Source organism: Entelurus aequoreus, linkage group LG08, assembly GCF_033978785.1.
Source record: "Entelurus aequoreus isolate RoL-2023_Sb linkage group LG08, RoL_Eaeq_v1.1, whole genome shotgun sequence".
In the NCBI taxonomy this organism is placed as follows: domain Eukaryota; kingdom Metazoa; phylum Chordata; class Actinopteri; order Syngnathiformes; family Syngnathidae; genus Entelurus; species Entelurus aequoreus.
Window position 1 is genome coordinate 30,391,968 of NC_084738.1, and position 24,331 is coordinate 30,416,298.

The 24,331-nt window shown below is 41.4% G+C and overlaps 1 protein-coding gene across 1 annotated transcript in view; it reads left to right on the forward strand.

The window, feature by feature from the left end:
- The window catches only part of LOC133655061 (ras-related protein Rab-26), a 142,836-nt gene continuing 118,505 nt past the window's right edge, over positions 1–24,331 (forward strand). The window contains exons 1-2 of the mRNA XM_062054967.1: positions 1–362; positions 15,135–15,245. Coding sequence (XP_061910951.1) covers positions 156–362; positions 15,135–15,245 — 318 coding nt within the window. The 5' untranslated portion in view covers positions 1–155. The remainder of the gene's footprint in view (positions 363–15,134; positions 15,246–24,331) is intronic.

Here is a 24,331-nt window from a genome sequence, read left to right on the forward strand (position 1 = left end):
GAGAGCTGTTTACATTGTCAAGACTTTCACTGTCGCTTCCCCGCCACACACCAGAGTATTTATTTTAAATATTACAAGCAATGGTTTAGTGTGAACCTCCTTATTTAAAACCAAGTCGCTGAGAGATTGACAGCCTCAGGGTTTTACTTTTCCACATGCTGTTAACTCCACTTCTTACCAGAGCCATGTCCAGGAAGAAGACGTTAAAGGGCAAAGGTATCTCAAAGAGCCCCAAAGGGTCGCCGGGCGGCGGGAGGACGGGGAAGGGTCTGACCGCCGGGGCTTCACCGACCTCCGGTCTTGTTTACCCCAGCGGACCGTCCATCAACGGCAGCGGGGAGTTTTATGATATCGCATTCAAGGTGAGTGGTGGTGGTAGAAAAACAAATACATAAATTACTTTCTTTCGTTTAGATGCCATAGTTTGTGTTATTCCCTGTCAGTGAAATATGAAGTTGGGTGTAGTAGGGGGTGGGCGATAGTGATGTGCGGATCGATACTGAAATATCGGTGCCAAACTCGTATGGTCTAATATCCATTCTCAAATCAAAATGTCAAAATGTGATACTTTAGTTCAGTGGTTCTTAACCTTGTTGGAGGTACCGAACCCCACCAGTTTCATATGCGCATTCACAGAACCCTTCTTTAGTAAAAAATTAAATGTTGGATTTTTTCAAATTCAAGACAAAGTTATATGTTTTTGGTAACACTTTAGTATGGGGAACATATTCTAAGTAACAAAGACTTAATTTAAAGATATTTGGTTAGGGTTAGGGTTAGGGTTAGAGGGTTAGGGCCAGCGTTAGAGGGTTAGGGTTATAATAAGCCCATGCCGAATAAGGCATTAATATGTACTTAATAATGACTAGTTAAGAGCCAATATGTTACTAATTTGCATGTTAATAAGAAACTAATTAATGGGGAATATGTTCCCCATACTAAAGTGTTACCGTGTTTTTTTACTGGTGCACTAAATGAACCGTGCATGAAGTTAAGTTAAAGTTAAAGTACCAATGATTGTCACACACACACTAGGTGTGGTGAAATTTGTCCTCTGCATTTGACCCATCCACATCACCTTGTTCAAAGAACAAAACCAACACAGCGCATAAACTCACAACAAATTACACACCTGCAAATCAGTCTGACTTCTGCTGTTGCCGTATCCGTAATACGCCGATAGAGAGAAGTTTTTATTTACACGATGAGTCGGGTGTGTCTTGACCTCCGCCGAACCCCTGAGCCCTACTCACCGAACCCCTAGGGTCCGATCGAACCCAGGTTAAGAACCACTGCTTTAGTTATTGCAGATATTGTATACCAATAACAGGAACACAGTGTAAAGTAACTAAATCATTGACATATTGTCTAAATGAAAAGTGATTGGTTGGAAACACATGGGTCAAAAAAAAAGAAGCATATATTTATTCAGGTAAAGTTTCCTAAATAATTCATAATCTATGTGCCATTAAATTATACATAGCAATTGCAATAAAACAGCCATTGCAAACTTAGGCACCGATCCTGTGGGTGCTTCGGGGCCCGAGCACCCACGGACAATGCCGAGCACCCACGTGGAATTGATGGCAACTTTCAATCTTTTTAATACACATACACCGAGCACCCACTGGCAGAAATGTAGATCGGCGCCTATGATTGCAAACTGTTTATTTAAGAAAATGACTGGCAATTAAAATGAGTCAGTCAGTATTCCAAAACAGCAAGAGTATGTATCATTTTATCTCAGGCTATTTGGAGACAGTACATACAGAGTTGAATATATACAAGACATCAGTGAGTGCAGAATAACGCCATGTGATTTTATATTGGTTGAAGAGGATTCCTCAAGAGCAGCAACATTTGAAATACACAAAAATTTTACTAGACGCATTAGAAATATGCACAAAGTATTGGTATTGGATTGGTATCGCCGATATTTGCCTGAATTTTATTCTGTTTCGAATCTGAAAGAAAATCAGTGGCATCACACATCACTAATGGGCGATACTGCCAATTTTGGTATAGATCTGATACTAAATACACACAACCCAGCAGGCACAAGACATTGATACAACGTTGATTATACATGTCCTTAAAAACTGACTTTGAAAACAACCTTGCAAAATAGTTGTATTTGTAAATTGAGATAACGTTGCTGTCCGACGTTTAATCCTTGTTGTTGGTTGGGAAATGACCAAATTTCAATGGTCAAATCAACGTCAGAACCTGACATTGAAAACACGTCGTAAAAAGCATGTTGTTTTAACATTGTATTTGTGTTGTACAATGTTGGTTGGGAAATGACCACATTTCAATGGTCAAATCAACGTCAGAACCCAACATTGATTAAACGTCGTCAAAAAGCATATTGTTTCAACGTTAATTTTGAGTTGCTCAACGCCAGGAACTAATTCAACAAGTTCTCAACGTTGTTTTAATGTGTTGTGCCTGCTGGGAAATGGCCAGCATCGCCAATATCGCTACTCTTACTTTACTAAATTGTTAAAGTACATTTCTGCATAACATTGTATCCTTACTAACATTAAAGTGAAGTGAAGTGAAGTGAATTACATTTATATAGCGCTTTATCTCAAGTGACTCAAAGCGCTTTACATAGTGAAACCCAATATCTAAGTTACATTCAAACCAGTGTGGGTGGCACTGGGAGCAGTTGGGTAAAGTGTCTTGCCAAGGACACAACGGCAGTGACTAGGATGGCGGAAGCGGGGATCGAACCTGCAACCCTCAAGTTGCTGGCACGGCCGCTCTACCAACCGAGCTATACCGCCCCTAAAGAAAACTAAAACAAAAAAAAGACAGAAATATCGATTAACTTGCAACAAATAACTTTATTAACAATGTGTTTTAGTCTGCAACAGAAAATATTTAGAATGCCTAAAATAATAATACAAACAATCCTCATTTAAAGAATAAACACGTTTTGACCGGCTTGAACCATCTCATACTCAAAAATACAGTCAAACTACATAAATAATAACAAATTCAAATTGATCAACAACACTAATTGAAGAGAACAATATATAAAACACTTTAACCTACCAAACAAACATTGGATAAAACAATCTGTGCTGAATGTTATACTTTTTTAATCACAATGAGTGAGTCGAGATTAATGGCTACAATGAGCATGTTTAGTAGTGCACAGCTTTTCGAATCAGGGTTTGAAGCATGATACTGCATGATACTGATAAAGCATGGCATCACACTGCGCCCCACTATTTGAGAAGAACTGATTGACAAGATGTGTCGATCACGATTATAATTACAATAAAATATAAGACAAATTAAAAAAAATCAACAAACTTATTTATGAAACATTTAACAATAGCACAATAAGACAATGTAACATAAAGAAAATATTCCAATTTGTTATGGTAAATAGTTTTGAGCAAAATTAAATTCAGTAGTGCAAAATAACTGACACAATTGGCTCTCTTTCAATTCCTTTGGTTAAGGACTTTTTCCTTGGGTTTGTATCAACAACGAAACATTATGTGAAAATTGTGAAAATAAACAGAAGGTAACTGAAAAACATACTTTGATACAAATGCTGCACTTGGTAATGATATTGTTGATATTTGGATTGACCAGCCCGCTATTGCACACTTGAAAGATGGCTGAGATATCACCTCATACAGATTTTGTGCCCGAACATTTAAGTATGTTGTCTTTTGTTTTTCCTTTTTGTTTTCTGCTTGTTGCTGCATATGTTTATGCATATTGCACACTTGAAAGATGGCTGAGATATCACCTCATACAGATTTTGTGCCCAAACATTTAAGTATGTTGTCTTTTGTTTTTCCTTTTTGTTTTCTGCTTGTTGCTGCATATGTTTATCTCAGGATTGCATTCATAATTCTTATTAGAATGTCGTAATGTTGGCTGTCACATTACACCAGTACTTCTCAATTATTTCCTGTGACGCCCCCCCAGGAAGAAGAACACATTTCACGCCCTGCCACTCTCTGCCGCGACAATATTATACAATTTGTCTATAAAATTGTTATAAGTACACCTCTGCATAACATTGTTTTCTTATTAACATAAAAAACAACAATAAAAAAGAAATAATTGATGAAGCTCAATTTGCAACAAATAATACCCTTTTTTTCTTTAGTTTTTCTAATCTGTAGCAAAAAATATTGAAAATTCATCAATTTGCCTGAAATTCACCAAAAATAATAAAACATTTTTTTTTGACGGACTTAAACCATTTGATACTGAAAAATACAATTAAATAAACTTAAAAAAGTAATACATTCAAATTGATCAGCAACATTAGCATACTATTCAAAACAAAACAAAAATGGAAAAAAAAAAAATTATGCTGATTTTTTAAAAATCAAAGGGAAAAAGTCAGGATTAATGGCTACAATGAGCACGTTTTGCATTGCACAGCTTTTCGAAGCAGAGTTTGAAGCATGATACTGCATGTTTCCCGGGGTCACACACGTTGCACCTGCCATCGCTTCACGCCCTCCCCAGAAGGGCCCACTTCACTATTAGAGCAGGACTGCATTAGACGAACCCATAGCGCTCCATTCTATTCCCCTGCCTGTGTGGTCAAATACAAAAACCCAATAAATTAAAAGTGATGCATGTTACAGTCATATTCCCTTGCACCACACATTAGATCACAACTTGTCATTTCTATCTGTAATATGTATGAGAAAATACTTTACTCTAATTTGATTTTTTTTTACTTTTTACATTTTCTAATTTGGTATTTTTTGTATAAAAAAGAAATACAATTAAAACATAAATACTTGTCTTTTAAGTCAGTTACATATATGGTTTTAATTAAGCAACCCAACAACGTTGGTAGTCATATTGTTCTCTTTCCAGCAACACATTTGTCAACAATCCATCCCTGTTGTAACTGAATGTTTTCTTTCTAAACTTCTTTTATTTTCATTGACAGTTAAAGTGTGATGAGAAAACAATCATTTGCACTGAGTATTTCTGCAAATTAGCATGGTGCAAATTTGTAAAAACAATTTCACACTTTGATTAACACCTCTTCAAGTGCTACCCCATTATCCATATCTTATTGTGTGGTTGTATCAAATTAAACTCAACGGACTATCAAATTTGAGTGTATTGCTGCTGAGTTGACGGAATAACACATTAGAAAATGATGCACGTACACGCCCGGCAGAGATAGATTAGGTACACCTGCAAAATCTGATTCTCGACCACTGCAAACCTCAACCAGGCAAAGCGATTGTTGGGTTGAATCAATGAATCATTGTTGATCAATGATTATTGTCTGCTTACATTAGGGGCAATGACCTATCAAAAATATGTAAAAAATAAAATAAAATCCAAACTCCATAAGTGCTGGTGATAGCAAAGATGGCTCAATACCACTGTGGAGAGGCGGAGCCGGCAGTCCAACAGCGAGGCAGGGCACGGCGGTGCCCGGCCCAAAATGGCGGCGAGGAAGCGTGGACGGCGAGCAATCGGCGAGGCGGTGTGGGCAGAGATCGACGCCGCAATTGTTACCCGGTGCGTGGAGCGCCCAGCTGGGCACATTTTAATAATCACCTCACACTGTGTAAAAGGGCGTCAGCCGGAAACGTCAAAGAGAGAAGCGGAGATCACGGAAGAAGCGAAAGAGAAGCGGAGGCTTAACGAGAGCGAGAGAGAGCCACAGAAAGACGAAGACGCATGCGACTGAAAAGTTGGAGCGACAGAGGAAGCAGGACACGGCAGCTGAAAAGCGACCCGACCGCAGACAGGTTTTATTGAAAAATAAAGAAGTCAAAACCTGCTCGCAGGATGTCTGTCCTGGATGGTCCTGAGAACCCCACACGACGGCTTGAGTCGTTCACATTTGGCACCCAACGTGGAAGGACCATCGGAGGCGGGGGAGGACGATCTCCTTCCGGAGTGGAGAATGCCGTTTTTTCCTTAGACTCTGGAGATAAGGGAATCTGCCAGTAGCCCTTAGTCAAATCCAGTGTCGTGAAAAAACGAGCAGTGCCTAACCGGTCCAGGAGCTCGTCGACCCGGGGCATCGGGTAGGCGTCAAAACGTGACACAGCATTTACCTTGCGGTAGTCCACACAGAACCGCACAGACCCATCTTTCTTCCCTACCAGAACTATGGGGCTGCACCATGCACTGTGTGACTCCTCTATTACCCCCAATTCCAGCATTGCTTTTAATTCCTCCCGAACTACTTTGCGCTTGTGTTCGGGCAGCCTATAGGGCCGAGACCTCACCGTCACGCCTGGGTTGGTCTCTATGTGATGTTGGGTGAGGTTCGTGCGGCCTGGCAGGGGGGAGAACACGTCAGCAAAATGTTGCTGCAAATTGGCCACATCTGCTTTCTGTGACGGCGTCAGATGATTATCACAGCGGAGAGGGAAGGGCCGGGGGGAGGGGGGAACCTCCGGCCCCAGCTCCTCGCTCTCCGCTATCGCCGTCACCATGGAGACAGGCTCCGCTTCCCTCCAACCTTTTAGTAGGTTGAGGTGGTATATTTGTGTCGCCCCGCCCTGGTCAGCCCGCCGAACCTCATAATCCACGTCACCTACTCGTCGTGTAACCACAAACGGTCCTTGCCACTTGGCGAGTAATTTGGAGCTGGATGTTGGGAGTAATACAAGTACTTTCTCTCCCGGTGAAAATTGTCTGAGTTGTGTCCCCCTGTTATACAGGCGCTGCTGACGTTCTTGGGCTTGGAGCAAATTCTCACGTGACAAGTGCCCCAATGTGTGGAGTTTTGCTCTCAGGTCCATGACGTACTGAATTTCGTTTTTGCTGGGGCTTGGACCTTCCTCCCAGCTTTCTTTAACTAGGTCCAGTACCCCTCGCGGCTTCCTGCCGAACAGCAGCTCAAATGGAGAAAATCCTGTTGAGGCCTGAGGAACCTCCCGCACTGCAAATAACAGGGGATCCAACCATTTATGCCAATTTGGTTTGTCCTCGTGTACGAACTTCCGGATCATGGATTTCAAGGTTCTATTCAACCGCTCCACCAGCCCATCAGTCTGTGGGTGGTAAACGCTGGTCCGAATGGATTTGATCCCCAATAATCCGTACAGCTCCTTTAAAGGCCTACTGAAACCCACTACTACCGACCACGCAGTCTGATAGTTTATATATCAATGATGAAATCTTAACATTATAACACATGCCAATACGGCCGGGTTAACTTATAAAGTGACATTTTAAATTTGCCGCTAAACTTCCAGTTCGAAACGCCTCTGAGGATGACGTATGCGCGTGACGTAGACCGGGGAACACGGGTATGCCTTCCACATTGAAGCCAATACGAAAAAGCTCTGTTTTCATTTCATAATTCCACAGTATTCTGGACATCTGTGTTCGTGAATCTGTTTCAATCATGTTCATTGCATTATGGAGAAGGAAGCTGGGCAAGCAAAGAAGAAAGTTGTCGGTGCGAAATGGACGTATTTTTCGAACGTAGTCAGCCACAACAGTACACAGCCGGCGCTTCTTTGTTTACATTCCCGAAAGATGCAGTCAAGATGGAAGAACTCGGATAACAGAGACTCTAACCAGGAGGACTTTTGACTTCGATACACAGACGCCTGTAACACAGACTCTTACCAGGATTACTTTGATTTGGATGACAAAGACGCAGACGTGCTACTGTGAGTATGCAGCTTTGGCTTCTAAACATTTGATCGCTTGACCGTATGTGCGCAACTTTTTTTTGCGTATGTACGTAACTTTTTTAAAATATATAAGCTTTATGAACCTTGGGTTAGGTGAACGGTCTTTTGGGCTGAGTGATTGTGTGTGTTGATCAGGTGTTTGAATTGTATTGGCGTGTTCTATGGAGCTAGGAGCTAGCATAGGAGCTAGGAGCTAGCATAACACGTACCGTACCGTACGTGCGCGTCACGTACGTAACTTTTTAAAAAATATATAAGCTTTATGAACCTTGGGTTAGATGAACGGTCTTTTGGGCTGAGTGATTGTGTGTGTTGATCAGGTGTTTGAATTGTATTGGCGTGTTCTATGGAGCTAGGAGCTAGCATAGGAGCTAGGAGCTAGCATAACACGTACCGTACCGTACGTGCGCGTCACGTACGTAACTTTTTAAAAATATATAAGCTTTATGAACCTTGGGTTAGGTGAACGGTCTTTTGGGCTGAGTGATTGTGTGTGTTGATCAGGTGTTTGAATTGTATTGGCGTGTTCTATGGAGCTAGGAGCTAGCAGAGGAGCTAGGAGCTAGCATAACAAACACGCAGGTGTTATTATGCAGGATTAATTTGTGGCATATTAAATATAAGCCTGGTTGTGTTGTGGCTAATAGAGTATATATATGTCTTGTGTTTATTTACTGTTGTAGTCATTCCCAGCTGAATATCAGGTCACCCCAGGCTCTCACAGCATCTTCCCTATCTGAATAGCTTCAACTCCCCACTAGTCCTTCACTTGCACTTTACTCATCCACAAATCTTTCATCCTCGCTCAAATTAATGGGGAAATTGTCGCTTTCTCGGTCCGAATCTCTCTTACTTCATGCGGCCATCATTGTAAACAATAGGGAACTTTGCGTATATGTTCAACTGACTACGTCACGCTACTTCCGGTAGGGGCAAGCCTTTTTTTTATCAGATACCAAAAGTTGCAATCTTTATCGTCGTTGTTCTATACTAAATCCTTTCAGCAAAAAGATGGCAATATCGCGAAATGATCAAGTATGACACATAGAATAGATCTGCTATCCCCGTTTAAATAAAAAAAAAACATTTCAGTAGGCCTTTAACGTGCGTGACATAAAGGACGTGCCCTGGTCAGTCAAAATCTCTTTCGGGATTCCAACTCGGGAGATAACTTGAAACAGTGCCTGCGCGACACTCTTTGCAGAGATGGAGCGCAGCGGCACTGCTTCGGGATAGCGTGTTGCGTAATCCACCAGGACTAGCGCAAAGCGATATCCCTGGGTGCTCGGATGAAATGGTCCGACGAGGTCCATGCCAATTCGCTCAAATTGGACCTCTATGAGTGGTAATGGCCGCAAAGGGGCTCTAGGGGTGGTCGCGGGGTTGACTAGTTGACAGTCCGGGCAAGCCGCGCACCAGCGGCGCACATCTGCCCGAATGCCTGGCCAATAGAACCGGACCATTATCCGATTGAGTGTTTTATCATACCCCATGTGACCGGCCATCGGGTTAAAATGTGCCGCCTGGAAAATCATTTCCCGACGGCTTTTTGGCACCAACAATTGGGTGATTTCCTCCCCTGTCTGAGTGTCACGACTCACTCTGTATAATCTGTCCCTAATCAATGCAAAGTGAGGGAAATCCCACGCTATCCCCGGGCGAACCCGCTGCCCATCAATTGTTATCACTTGGTCCCAGGTCGCGCGCAGAGTTTCATCCCGAGACTGCTCGAGTGGAAAATCATCCATGGGGCGCCATTGGGGAACCGGGGAAACCTCCTGCGAAGCCCCCGCCGGCTCCCCTTCCCCCTCCCCCCGGCAGCGTCGGATAATCTCGCGTCGCCGATGAGAACAGCGCGGCTATCCCCTTTTCCTACCGGTCGTGAACGCACCCCTGCGCACTGCTTTATTAACCCGTTAAATCCCACCCAATTGGTTCCCAAGATTAAGGGGTGCGCCAGGCGCAAACTTACAGCCACCTTAACACTATGTTTTTCCTCCTTGAAAAAAATTTCCACCGGCACGATAGGGTACTCGTGAATATCCCCATGCACACATTTAACCCGCACCCGTGTAACCTTTCTCAATGCCCCGGGTCGAACCAGATTCTGGTGGATCATGGACTGCTCGCAGCCCGAATCCACCATCGCCCGGTGTGTACTCCCTTGTATCCTTACCGGTACTTAGTACGTCTCTCCTGTTCCGGGGGAGGGCGCCGCAGGGTCGACGACCTGGATCACCTGTCCCACCTCCATGCTCGGACATTCCCGCTGCAGGTGTCCGAGCCGCCCACACCTCCAGCACGCCTGCCCAGGCACTCGAGGAGCCATTTGCGGGGGAAACGCAGCGTCAGTAGCGGCCGGGGTCTGAGGAGGAGAAAAAACAGTCTGATTATTCCGTAGCCTAGGCCACTGCTGGGTTCCCTCGGCCGGCGGCGCGCGCATCCTGCGCGGCGCTGGAACTGGACGCTCCACCGCCTCCGCGGACTTCTCCTCCTTTTTTTTTTCGCGGTGCACCGCCACATGGTCCTCCGCTAACGTCACCGCTGCTGCCACCGCTGCTGCCACCGCTGCTGCCAAGTCCTGAGGACGGTGATAACGGACCCACGCCGAGGTCCGTGCCGGGATCGCCTCCATAAATTGCTCCAAAATGATTTGTTCCAGTACTTCCTGGATTTGCCCGGGTTGCAGCCATCTCGTCGCCGCATCTCTTAGTTGCTGGCCCAGGGCGAAAGGCCGCTCCTCCGGGCCGAGCCGCATTGCCCGGAACCGGCGCCTGTGATCCTCTTTGGAACCTCCCGTCCGGTCCAGTACCGCACGTCTCACGTCCCGGTACCTCACCCGGGAATCTGGTGGTAGGCTGAGTGCCGCCCGCTGAGCTTCTCCCGCCAGCAGCGGTAGCAGCCGTACTGCCCATTCTTCCTCGGGCCACGCGCATGCTCCCACCGTGGCCTCGAACATGTCCAAAAAAGTCTGCGGGTCCTCTGTCTCCGCCATCCTGTGCATCCCTACGGCCGCCAATGATGGTTTTGCTGCCGCGGGTGCCCCTGCTCCGGTCCTCTCTGTTAAGGCTCGCAGGATTTGGTTCTGCTGGGTGATTTGTCCCTGCATGGCTTCCATCTGCTGGTGATTGGCCGTGGACACTTCCGCCAACAGCTGCCCCAATGCCTCTATCGGGCTTGGCGTCGACATTGTTCCTTTTTTTTTTTTTGATTGGGCGCCAAATGTAAGCTTTTGTACTCACAGTCCCACAGAATCACGCTGGAAACAGTTGCGCAGAGTTGACAGGGTTTAATAATGTTCTCTTTTTTTGGTTTTCAATATATATACAGAATTGACTTTTCAGTCCCTTCGCTCCTTCCTCCTCTCCTGCACCCGGCCGCTCACTGTTAAAGACAACAGATGATCAGTCTAGCACGTACCACCTGCGTAAACTAATCATCTGCCAGCCGTGTCTCTCAGTCAGCCCATGCCACGCCCCTGTCTGATGGACAGGGGCGCTGACCTTTACTCCAACAGTGCGCTGATCACAACCCTCTCCCACAACATGTATTTAAGCAACTTCTTCACCTTTATTTATCCGGGGTAAAACTATTGAGGACATATTCTCTAGCAAATCTGCAACATTTACATGACAGATATGTTTAATTTGATGATATTCTCTCATCGTCTCTCATTTACGAGCAAAAATTACTACTATAGATTGCTCTCAACAGTTCACAAATGTTCCGTGCAGAGGCAAATGTGTTGTAACATAAATTAATGTTTAAGGTGGACAAAAACTTCTCAAACGTAAAAAACACACGTATAAGGTCTGCAACTTGTGGACGACAGAGCACACAGCAGTCAATAAATAGGCCTTTTCTTTCTTTATAATGCATTATTATTAGTTATGATTATTTGAATTGAATTGAATTGAAGTATTTATTTCAAACCTGCACAATACAACAACACGCTTTTTTTTACATTTTAGCAAAGACATTTATGCAAGGCTTGAAAAGGGGTTGGATGAAGCAGATGCTTATAATATCCCAACCCCTCTCACTCATTCCACATTCAACATAAACAATATAATACAAGAACAATACTATACAAACAAAAACAAGAAAAACTCCTGTACACTAACAATACAATAGTACCACTTTTACTATAAGACAAGACAAGACGAGACAAAACACACACACACACACACACACACTCACAAACACACACACACTCTCTCTCTGACCATACACCTCTCTCCCATCGCTCTGTAAACAGTGCAGTAGTTTGAGAGTGAGTTTTGAGTATGTGCTTTACTGCTGTGTCTACTTTCAAGTCTGTGTGCTACAGAACAAGTAAAAAACTAAAACAGAATGTATTTTCCAATTTTTGTTGAAATCTTGTTTTTGAGGTTAGGGTTACAAGAAACACTTTAAAAATTGATTAAAAAAAATAAAATAAGCCACAACCTTTTGAAATCAGACATTTTAGGTGGCAACAATAATACAAAAAAAAGCCTTCGAAATTGTCAGGGTTGTCCCTGACAGTTTGATCAAGTTTTAGTTTTCCTCTGCGTTTGTCTTAGTTTCCTGTCTTTAGTTCCTGTCAGCACTCTTATTTTGGTTATTTCCTGATTGTCTCCCTGAGTGCTTTTTCCCCTCAGCTGTGGCTGATTGGCACCTGGCCACACCTGGTGTCAGTCAGCCAGCTGCTATTTAAACCTGCCCTGCCCTCCAGTCACGGCTGGATTATTGTCATTAAGACTTGTAGCTCCTACCTGTTACTTGTCTCTGTTCCTGTATGCCGTGGACTGCTTTCAGTCTTTTTGTTCCTAGCTCCTGTTTGCTGGATCCTGTTTCCCGTTTTCCAGTTTGGCGTTCCTGGTTTGTGTCTTTTCTTAATTTTTACTTTTGGACATTAAAGGCCTACTGAAACCTACTACTACCGACCACGCAGTCTGATAGTTTATATATCAATGATGAAATCTTAACATTGCAACACATGCCAATACGGCCGGGTTAACTTATAAAGTGACTTTTAAAACTTCCCGGGAAATATCCGGCTGAAACGTCGCGGTATGATGACGTATGCGCGTGACGAAGTCAGAGTAACGGAAGTTATGGTACCCGTAGAATCCTATACAAAAAGCTCTGTTTTCATTTCATAATTCCACAGTATTTTGGACATCTTTTGCAATTTGTTTAATGAACAATGAAGGCTGCAAAGAAGACAGTTGTAGGTGGGATCGGTGTATTAGCAGCGGACTACAGCAACACAACCAGGAGGACTTTGTTGGAGCGCTAGCTGCGCTAGCCGCGCTAGCCGGCGACCTCACCTTGACTTCCTACGTCTCCGGGCCGCCAAACGCATCGGGTGAAGTCCTTCGTCCTTCTGCCTATCGCTGGAACGCAGGTGAGCACGGGTGTTGATGAGTAGATGAGGGCTGGCTGGCGTAGGTGGAGAGCTAATGTTTTTAGCATAGCTCTGTGAGGTCCCGTTGCTAAGTTGCTAAGTTAGCTTCAATGGCGTCGTTAGCACAGCATTGTTAACCTTTGCCAGCCTGGAAAGCATTAACCGTGTATTTACATGTCCACGGTTTAATAGTATTGTTGATTTTCTATCTATCCTTCCTTCTATCCTTTATTTTTTTGTTTCTATATGCAGTTAAAGCACGATGCTATCACGTTAGCTCGTATCTAAAGCATTTCGCCGATGTATTGTCGTGGAGATAAAAGGCACTGAATGTCCATTTTGCGTTCTCGACTCTCATTTTCAAGAGGATATAGTATCCGAGGTGGTTTAAAATACAAATCCGTGATCCACAATAAAAAAAAGGAGAGTGTGGAATCCAATGAGCCAGCTTGTACCTAAGTTACGGTCAGAGCGAAAAAAGATACGTCCATCACTGTCTCTCAAGTCCTTCACTGTAACGTTCCTCATCTACGAATCTTTCATCCTCGCTCAAATTAATGGGGTAATCATCACTTTCTCGGGCCGAATCTCTCTCGCTCCATTGTAAACAATGGGGAATTGTGAGGAATACTAGCTCCTGTGACGTCACGCTACTTCCGGTACAGGCAAGGCTTTTTTTTATCAGCGAGCAAAAGTTGCGAACTTTATCGTCGATTTTCTCTATTAAATCCTTTCAGCAAAAATATGGCAATATCGCGAAATTATCAAGTATGACACATAGAATGGATCTGCTATTCCCGTTTAAATAAAAAAAAATCATTTCAGTAGGCCTTTAAATGTTTTCTTGTACCAAGCCTGCCGCCATCTCTGCATCTTGGGGTTCGTCACCAAAAAACTTTGACAGAAATCCTGCAATGACTGAATAATACTTTGCTAGACTTAGTCATTAAAACACCTTGTTAAAACTGTGCAACACATTCTGGTTCCTTGAATTAAGACATTTAACCATGTGCATTAGGATGTCACTTTTTTTTTAAACAAACTTTAAATACACATAGCTTTTAATATAATTTTTGATTGACTCACCAGACCCACCTTTCAAACCTTAAAAATCAAATTAAATAAAGCAAAACAAAAGTTCTAATTTGACTTGTAAAACAATGGAAAAAATAATTATAATTCCAGTTAAGAGATATATCACACTCAATGTGGTCTTTGTCTTGAAAACAAGTTAAATTCTGACCAGTAATTCAATAATTATAACATAATATACCAAAAATAATACATCCACTTGAAAATTAACAAACATTTAGCCACCTCAACATGAGGCGTAGATTGTTATTTTAGAAATATTTAAATGTCCGCCTTCTCAGCTGTCAGTCTGCTCCTTCTTTCATGGATAATAATGGAGGCTGTGCTGAAGAGCCTCACTCTTGTCTTGGCAGTTGCTACACTTGTTGAAGATGCATGAAAAAATCGTCCAAAAAAGAAGTAAATTAAATGAGCTTTCAGCTTTCTTCTTAGCACTAAATGACTATAAAAAATCTGCATGCTTTTTACTGTTGATGTGATTTATGTCAAGACCTGTCAGCCCAGGTCATGTCTTGTTTTTCCTTTGTTGGTGTTTTTCCAGTGTTCGAGGTTAATTTCTGTTTCTGTGCTCCGGTTTGTTGGTTGGGACACACACCGGCGGCCATTCGCAATCGTGCCTCTTTTTTAGACCCTGATTCTTGTTTGCAACGCGCAACTGTTTAGTGAAGTGTAGTTTGTTTTACGGAGCCTGTTCGCCACTGGCGACTGTTAGGTTTCCCTCTCTCTACTATTCACATTGAATATGTTATGCTAAAATCTCTAGGTTATTTTTGCTTTTATCATTGGAATTGAAAGATCACCTTACCTGCATGCTGCCTATTGTCCTCGGCATCTTGGAATGACAAACACTTCACAATGCCTAACCGCAACTATTTCAATCTTCACTATAGCCTCACTATGATATTGAGCACAAATATTCTGTTTCTGGAATAGATCAAGTTTTCCTTCCCTGCCACAAACACTTTGTGTATGTGTCTCAGGTGATGCTGGTGGGAGATTCAGGTGTTGGAAAGACCTGCTTGCTGGTACGCTTCAAAGATGGAGCCTTTCTAGCTGGGAGCTTCATCTCCACTGTGGGCATTGACTTCAGGGTAGGTTTACACCACTTAAGTCACTGGGCTGAAAAAGTAACATTTAGTTAGTATTCTTGATAGTATTATTAGTGAAAATCAAGTCTCTGCTTTTCTTGTGAGAATGGGCTCTTGTTCTATTGCAGCAGGCAGTAAAGGTAGTCAGCAAACAGTTTTTCGACAGTTGGTCCGACTCTCTTCTCCAAAATCAGTGTTAATTTTGCACTTGTAACCATATTGTGTGGGTAGCATCCACACGCAAAACAACGAAATAGGCGCAAGAGATAAAAATACAAATTAGGGGTAATCAATTTATTGAAAACTGGTAATCAGCTTGTTAAAAGTTTAAGACCATGGTCTTAAAAAGTCTGCCTCTGTGCTTAAAGCTGGCTTTTATGTACTATTATGTCAGACATTCACACTGTCATGAGCTCCTGACAGCATATTCCAAAAACTTTATTCCGTCTTTCAATGTGGTAAGAACTGCACAAGCAAGTAAGCAAATATGCGAGACAGGAGTGCCTCAGTTTTTATTAATAATCCTTTCCAAAAGGTCAGAAGAAGGCTGAATTGTACGAAAACCCAATCTATTTTTCCTATGTAAATGTAAATCCTATTATTCAGTTCTAGATACCCCAACATCTTTACACAAAACACCTTTTGTAAAGAATAATTATAGTTTTACATGCAGAAAACTATGTGAAATCTATATATACATAATGAATAAAATGGATAAATTACCTTTTAACATCACTTTTACATTTTTTTTAGACTTGTTGGCAAATTGGGAGGAAGGAGGAAAGGGCCATGCAAACGCCACTATGGTGCTATCTTAAATTCAGTACTGTTTCTCACATTCCTGGTCAAAAGGTAACCACTTGCATTTTTCTCTAGCCCCAAGTTTGCTTATTTTGTGTGACAGTGCTCAAAAAAGGCACATTGACTGAGTCACTAACACGTGGGATTCTTTGTATGGGCACTCGATTCCGCGATTCAGGTGTGAATAGGCTGTGGTATTCGGCTGCTTTTGTGCATCTAAGGCCCTGTTCTCCCATGCAAGTAAGAAGGAAAAGCTGCCTAGTTGCACAGTTTCTGGACATGTAGATTCTCACCTTCGACGTAAGTCTTTCATTAAGTGCCTTCATCCCGGACACACGCTGTGGGTGGAACAACCATAAAACATGGACGTTTCTTGTCAAATCTGGCTTTGCTTCTATTCTCCCATCATCTTAAGTACTTTTACCCATATTTCTAAGGCTGCAAAAAGTCCAGCGCCCCGGAAAGGTGAAACATTACATTTTAGGGGTGTAGATACCGCTTTATTTCAAACAAAAACTTGGGGTGTAGTTTTTTTCTGGCGCTCTAGCGTTCTCTGGGTCTGAAAATAAACTACATCTCTCACAATCCTCTGTTCAGTGCGAGCCCGACAAGGTGGGTGGCTTGGAACGCCGCAAGCAGGAAGTGAAGTGTGTTTGTGGAAGATGAGAGGATTTGTTTTTTTGGACATTTCCTGAAAAAAATCATCGACATCTATCCATAACTTTTTGAGTTATGTTGCTAACGAGCACACAAACAAACCCTAGCGGAAACATAACCTCTTTGGCCCAGGTAAGAAAGTCTGTGGCGCTGCACAGAGGAAAATCACCAAACAAACTTTACACCATGGGAAATACTCAAAAGCTACTTGATAAATCCTCAACCCATTCATCCATTTCTACCGATGTTACGGGGCGGCTGGAGCCTATCCAGCTGCAAACAGGCGGAAGGCAGCACCCCTGGACAAGTCGCCACCTCATAAGCTGTCACCCCAAAAAATATATTCATAGCCAGCAAAGCTAAAGATCAGTTTGTGAGGTATTTACATTATTAAAAGTTAAATTGTTAAATTTTTATGAGAAACAGCATTTTCAAGACTGATATAAATATGTCCACTGTGGAGGCCACTGCTTCTCAGAAAGTAAAAGTTGAAAGACTCTAAATTGAACATTATTGTTTTACACTTTCTATACTGGATGTTTACATTGTCACTTTAAAGACACTCAAATCTCGATTGTATTTTTTTAATATTAGCTTGAAATAGTGGATGTTCCTGCACAATAATTTGCACCTAAAACACCACAATAATATCGTACATGGCCTTAATACCGTGATAATATCGTAGCGTGAGATTTTGCTGTCATTACATCTTTGTTATATTGCACTTGAAGTTTGGACTCAGTGTACGCCACACATGATAAAATTATAAAAGAGACTTCCAGAAAGCTATCAAATCTACTCTGATCATTTCATGGAAACATTCATTGGTCTGAGGATAAAATGACCATATTGCCACTCTGAATTAAGCATTGAAAATCGAAATGACCATTACTTACTTGCTGTGTTTCTGCATGAGTGGGAGGGAAGGAGGTTGTGACAATGGCGTAACGTAAGGCTTATCAACCGTGTTTGGACATACAACTGTGTCTTTTTCCTGGATGTATGTAGTAATCCATAGGTTAAACTTTGTTTCACTTGTTATGTGTGAAGTGTAGCCACCCTGAAGTTATGTGTTCTGTTTAGCAGTTACTGTTTGTGGAGTTGTGACTGTGTCAGGAGGACTTGGACAGATTTGTGTGTGTGTGCGTGTGTGTGTGTGTGTGTGTGTGTGTGTGTGTTTGTGTGTGTGTGTGGGGTGACAGTTGACAGTTAAATTGGTTATTCTGCTTTTTCCATTCTTGCTGACGGATGTGGCTGAAAGCAACCGGTTTTGTTCAACAAAACAGTTGTTGACGATCACCTTTTTCATTCTAAAGCACCTGATAGATGTTACAGTTCAACTCATATAAATAGTCACATTGTTCAATGATGGGTATTTTGTATGTTCATTCAGAGTGGCATTATAGTTATTTTATCCTAATTACCAGCTGTCTGTAATTGAAGTGATCAGAATAGATATGATAGCTTTCTGGAAGTCTTGTTTACTATTTTATTATGTGTAGTGCACTGGTGCACACTGCATCCAAACTTCAAGTGCAATATAATCGTTCACCTCCCGGGGCGCTGGACTTATCGCAGCCTAGAAGCAAAAGCACTTAAGACGATGGGAGAATACCAATACAGACAGATTTGACAGGGGACGCCCACATTTCAGGGTAGCTCCACCCAGAGCGCCCATCATGGACGAAGGCGCGCAGTGACAGACTTACGTTGAGAGGGAAAATCCCGTGCGGCCAGAATTCGTGCAACTGTGCAGCCTTTCCCTTTTACTTGCATGGCAGAATAGGGCCCATAGCGCATAAAGGGGTTAGGAGGGGCATTTTCACTGTTTCACTGTAATTGACACTGGGAATTTCTTTGAATGGTCAATGTCAACTAAGAAGGCATTTTGTGCTTCTTAAGTCCTCAAAAGTTCCTGAGGCCGCCACCGCCGTTACATTCTTCTTATCATTCATACATTGGGTTAAAGTCCAGTAAATGTTTAAAAAATGTTTGAAAAGGTAGCACATCCCAAAATTAAGACTAGTAGGACAAAATACTCACATTTCACTTGATTTATTGCTCACATCAAAACAGAGGAACGCTTACGCGTTTCGGCACGTGGCCTTCGTCAGAGCTCTGACGAAGGCCACGTGCCGAAACGCGTAAGCGTTCCTCTGTTTTGATGTGAGCAATAAATCAAGTGAAATGTGAGTATTTTGTCCTACTAGTCTTAATTTTGGGATGTGCTACCTTTTCAAACATTTTTGAAACATTTACTGGATTACTTTTTTTTGGGTTTGGCACTCCATCTTGAATCACATTGAGAAGCGCAATCTCCTTTTTGAACCAATTGGGTTAAAGTCCTTTGTTTTTGACCCACTTAAAAAAATACATGTTTATTAACTTATTATTACTTTATGTGCCTGCTTATTATACCTCTGGATTGATAAAGTTATGAGTACAGTTAAAAATAGCCAGACCTGTTAGTGTTGCAGCCAGGCGGTAGAAGCAGTGACCTATTTCAGTCTTTTTACTGTATTGTTAGTCCCCTAAGCTACAGGTCAATCCTTGTACATGCTGAATCGCACAAGTTTGGAAAAAAAGAAGAAAACATCCCAAGGAAGCAATCTGATTCATGTCCCACTGAGTCTCAGTTTTAACAAAGTTAACGCCAAGAAGTGCAAGAAAAAGTATTGTCAACTGTCTTTATATAAGTCCATCTGTCTCTTAAAGAGACAGGCAATCAACTAACAGCATATTTGATAACAAAAATGATACATACACAATAGGTACCATGTACTGTAGGTAGATACAAACAAACACTAGCTTCTATGGCAGATTGATAATGAAAAAAATAATACAAGCTTACCGTACTTTAGTTTGGATAATAATAATGTTTTTAAGACAACAGAGGGCATAGAAAACAAATGCTTCAGTAATAAGCATTTCCAGAAAGCAACTTGTACCATGCTGTGTAATATTCCAATTAAAGTCATTATCAACTATAATAGGATCTGTAGACGCTTTGATTGCTTCAACTCTTTTTTTCCTTCACCCAAAAACATAAAATCCCGAATTAATTTGTGACAGGAATGAAGACAACGTGCTGCCGTGCTAATAAGTGCACATATTCTTTCTGAGTGCAGCACACAACAAGATACACTTGCAGTTTAATCATTAGGAAGTCACGAGATGTCTTTTTTAAAAGGTACAGTTATATTCCATGTGAAGAGTATGAACTTGGTGTTTGAAAAGGAATTGGGTCTGATTAGGACATTTAACCCCACACTTGACAGGCTTCTTCAGTTAATAGACTTGAAAAGGTGTGCACTAATGTGCATAAAATAAGTCATCTCTTTGTGTCTTCTTCTTTTTTTGCAAGTGATGTAATGGCCAATATGTAGATCAGAGACTTGTACAGGGTGTACCCCGCCTTCTGCCCCGATGCAGCTGGGATAGGCTCCAGCCACCCCCGCTACCCCGAGTGGGGCAAGCAGTAGAAAAATGGATGGATGGATACAGATTTAAGTGAAGACAAGAAAAACTCAGAGCAGATAATAATAAACACTTTTGGACTAGAATATGAGACATAAGGCTGTGCGACGTCTGACCACATACATACCAAAAATAAATCAACAATTACTAACGAGGGGCTTAGATACAGTATACAGAACACCAAATGCAGGGGAGAAGCAGAATGGCTAATGGGAGAACTTCACAACAGCAGATGAACCTCATAAGATGTTGATCAGCACAAGACAAATACAGTAAAAGTCAAGGGCAATAATGCACACTTAAACCATACAACCTCACACAAAGATAAGAGTTCATTCGGCTAAAATATAAAAATTAGGGTTTTCTCTTGAAACTCAAGTTAAACTGATATGGAATTTCAGTTTTAAACAGAGTGTGTACTGGTCAGTTTAATGTATTTTTTAATCAAGCAGGTGTTTGCTTGGGTAGGACAGCTGTTCTGAGTTTCACTGCAAGACCATTAAAAGCTGCCCTTCAATAGGATTTTAGCTGGCGGGGTTTGAAAAATAATTTTAGGCCTGACTGCACTCTTGAACTTAAAGGCAATATTTAACTTTAACTTGCTGTCACACATATTTAATAGAATTTGTCCGTTAACTCGAAAACGATAAACTCTATCTTGTGCACATTATAGGCTCACACACACATTAAAAAATAAGGTAATTCTGTTGGTAAAGACTGAACAACATATTTCATGTAGCCTTGTGTACATAATTCACATGTGCAAGCATGTGCGTTTGTGTGTGTGTGTGCGTCCTGCTTTGTATTCTCATCGGGAGGCTGCAATCAGGCGGAAGATGATGGTATTATCAGCCTTTGTTGTGGCTTTCCAGGCTCCCAGACGTTGTCGCCATTGATCCTGGGAGGCTTTGAATAGTAATGCAGTCAGAGTGATGGCAGATTTTGTAGTTACACTCAAAGTAACTGAAGAAAAAAGATGTTTATGCTTCACTGTCCTCTTTGTATTTTTATAGACGTACGGAATGTATTGGCATAATAGCAATGGACAAGTTTGCCAAAGGGAAATATCTGTCGATTATGATCTGTCCACAACCATAACACTGGACCTAATAATCCTTTTTCTTACACAATTAGTAATGATAATATTAATAACAATTGTAATAGTAATGATAATATTAACAATAATATTAATGATCAATTGGTGACAATGATGACAATTAATGGCACTTAAGTTCATTTAGCTGTCCTGCAACATGATGAAATTCTCTCTCATTAAACATTGTGTTGATGTTCACTAAAGTGTACTTTTGAAAAGAAGAAAGAGAATATATCTTCACTATAATAATCCATTATTAGTAAATGTGTTTTGTCGGCACATCTGTTCCTCCTGTGGTGTGTGCCAGCTAAAAATAAGCCAAGCAGAAGTACAAACGCAAAACGATCAAACACGCTCATGCTAATTTGATTCCAGGGGACAAAATCACAAGGAACCTTATTTCTGCTTGTCTTATATACCCTACCTAATTCCCTTTGCTATCTTTTCATAATTTCTCTCTGTTGTAGATTTTTATTGACATGCAATGTACTTTTTTGGGCCTAAAAAGTAAGTCTTGTGATGAAATATGGGAGATTTTTACTTTTTTTTAATCATTGATGCAGGCCAACGGCTGGTTAAAGGAACCTACATCGGAGTAGGCCGGCACGTCTCTTTGCTTTTATCTTGTTTCTGTTACAATGCATGGCGCCATGAGGGTTTGTTAGACTCCTTGGAGACTGTTGTTATGGGCAAGTAACCATGACAATCCCACAAATCAATGAATATATGAAAACCGCATCCAGCAGATTTTGCTTATTTGGCAGACAGATGGCTTTCAGTTTATTTTTTCCAGCTTTAATGGACAGAGGTTAGCCGTTGAGGATATGAGGATTCTGCATGCGACGTTGCACACACTGACCGAGCCATGACTACAAGTAGCTGTTGTTAACAAATTCTTGGAATGGGTTAACAGCAAATATACTTGGCCGTTTGGCCTAAACATCACTTTGCTTTAATAACTCTCCCAGTTCACTGAGCTCAGAACTGGAAACATTCCAATTCAATCACAGATGCCTGTTGACGGTCGTTGAGCTGCTGCAGCCAAACAAATTCAGTTTGACGTTTTCAAAATCAACTTGTTCTTTTTGAAGGGAAAAATATTATACAAAACAAAAGTGTTTTTAAATAATTACAATTTTTAATCAGATTTATCACAGTGTTGATGTGGATTAATTTTAATTACCGTATTTTTCGGACTACAAGTCGCTCCGGAGTATAAGTCGCACCGGCCGAAAATGCATAATAAAGAAGGAAAAAAACATATATAAGTCGCACTGGAGTATAAGTCGCATTTTTTGGGGAAATTTATTTGATAAATCCCAACACCAAGAATAGACATTTGAAAGGCAATTTAAAATAAATAAAGAATAGTGAACAACAGGCTGAATAAGTGTACGTTATATGACGCATAAATAACCAACTGAGAACGTGCCTCGTATGTTAACGTAACATATTATGGTAAGAGTCATTCAAATAACTATAAAATATAGAACATGCTATACGTTTACCAAACAATCTGTCACTCCTAATCGCTAAATCCCATGAAATCTTATACGTCTAGTCTCTTACGTGAATGAGCTAAATAATATTATTTTATATTTTACGGTAATGTGTTAATCATTTCACACATAAGTCGCTGCTGATTATAAGTCGCACCCCCGGCCAAACTATGAAAAAAACTGCGACTTATAGTCCGAAAAATACGGTAACCATAATTAAATATCATTGAGTTTCATTCTATATTAATCCATCCATCCATCCATCATTTTGTAGCGCTTGTCCCGCTCTGGGAAGCTTATTCCAGCTGCACTCGGGCGGAAGGCAGGGTATCTATATTAACCGTCTTTCATTTTTCAAAGACAAATAGACTCAAGAAAATAAAGAATAAATTATATGCATTTATTGTTTTAAATGCACATACCGTAATTTCCACACTAAAAAGTGCACCTAAATATATACTACACCCATTTAATTATTAGAGAGATTTTAATCTGTACATATATCAGCCGCACACATTCACAAGCCACAGGTGTACAAATTAAAATATTAAATATTTACTCAACTGTTTGAGCGCTGTCTTTGTCCTCCTCTTGCCTGCTGGGGTTGCTGGGGTCATCGGAGTTGAGGGGACACGGGTTTGCTTTGTCCTTCATTATCTCAGACTCGTTTTTTCTTTCACTTTCGTCTCTGGGGTTCTGCCGTCTTCTTCAGCGTGCAGCGGTCCGTTGGTTGTGGTGGATTTTTGTTCCGTGCAGGAGCTCAATTCCCTTTTTCAATGGCCAAGTTGATTGTCTTTGGTTTTGGGGCTGTGTTTCGTGTGCATTTCGTCGTTTATTCTCCATGATGAGGGTGAGTACATAACGTGCTAAATGACTGAATAATTATGGGAGTCTTTTTGATTTAATGTGAACAATTTCATTGATCCACTGTGACCCGTAAATCAATTTCATGGGTCTGATGTGACTACCGGTAGCTGCAGCATTGTATAAACCGGAGGGTTCAAAGCATGGGAATAAAGCTGCTTCTTATTGACCAGAAATAACAGTAGTTTTGATTTTGGATATGTGGCGACGGCAAATACCAGAAACGCGTTGCCAGGGACATTTCAAGATGTTGAGTCTGCATAGGTGTGTTTATTGCATTAATTTCAAAGATGCATCACAACGTTTGATTTTCCTTCAACAACCACAACACTACTACCGGTAATCATGGTAGACTTCATGAGAGAAACAATCATAATAAGACAGTCATTTACTGTACAAAGTCTGCTTTCACTGGTATGCCGACTGATGCGATATTCAGAACTTGCCGTTTAGATGAAAAATTAATCAGAATCCTTGCAAAGGGTTAAAACAAATCCAGTGCCGCAAACTAGCTTTTTTTGTGTGTTTTTTCGCCATCTCGGGTATAAGTTGAATGTCACAGATGACCAACTTCTTGGCTTATGTCCACAACCGTTTTCTATCCAGGTGAGAGGCATGACTTATAATCTAGAATTATTTTTCACCAGCTAACAGGCGATCGATCATGTGCAGCAGCTCAGTATGTCAACACTGCA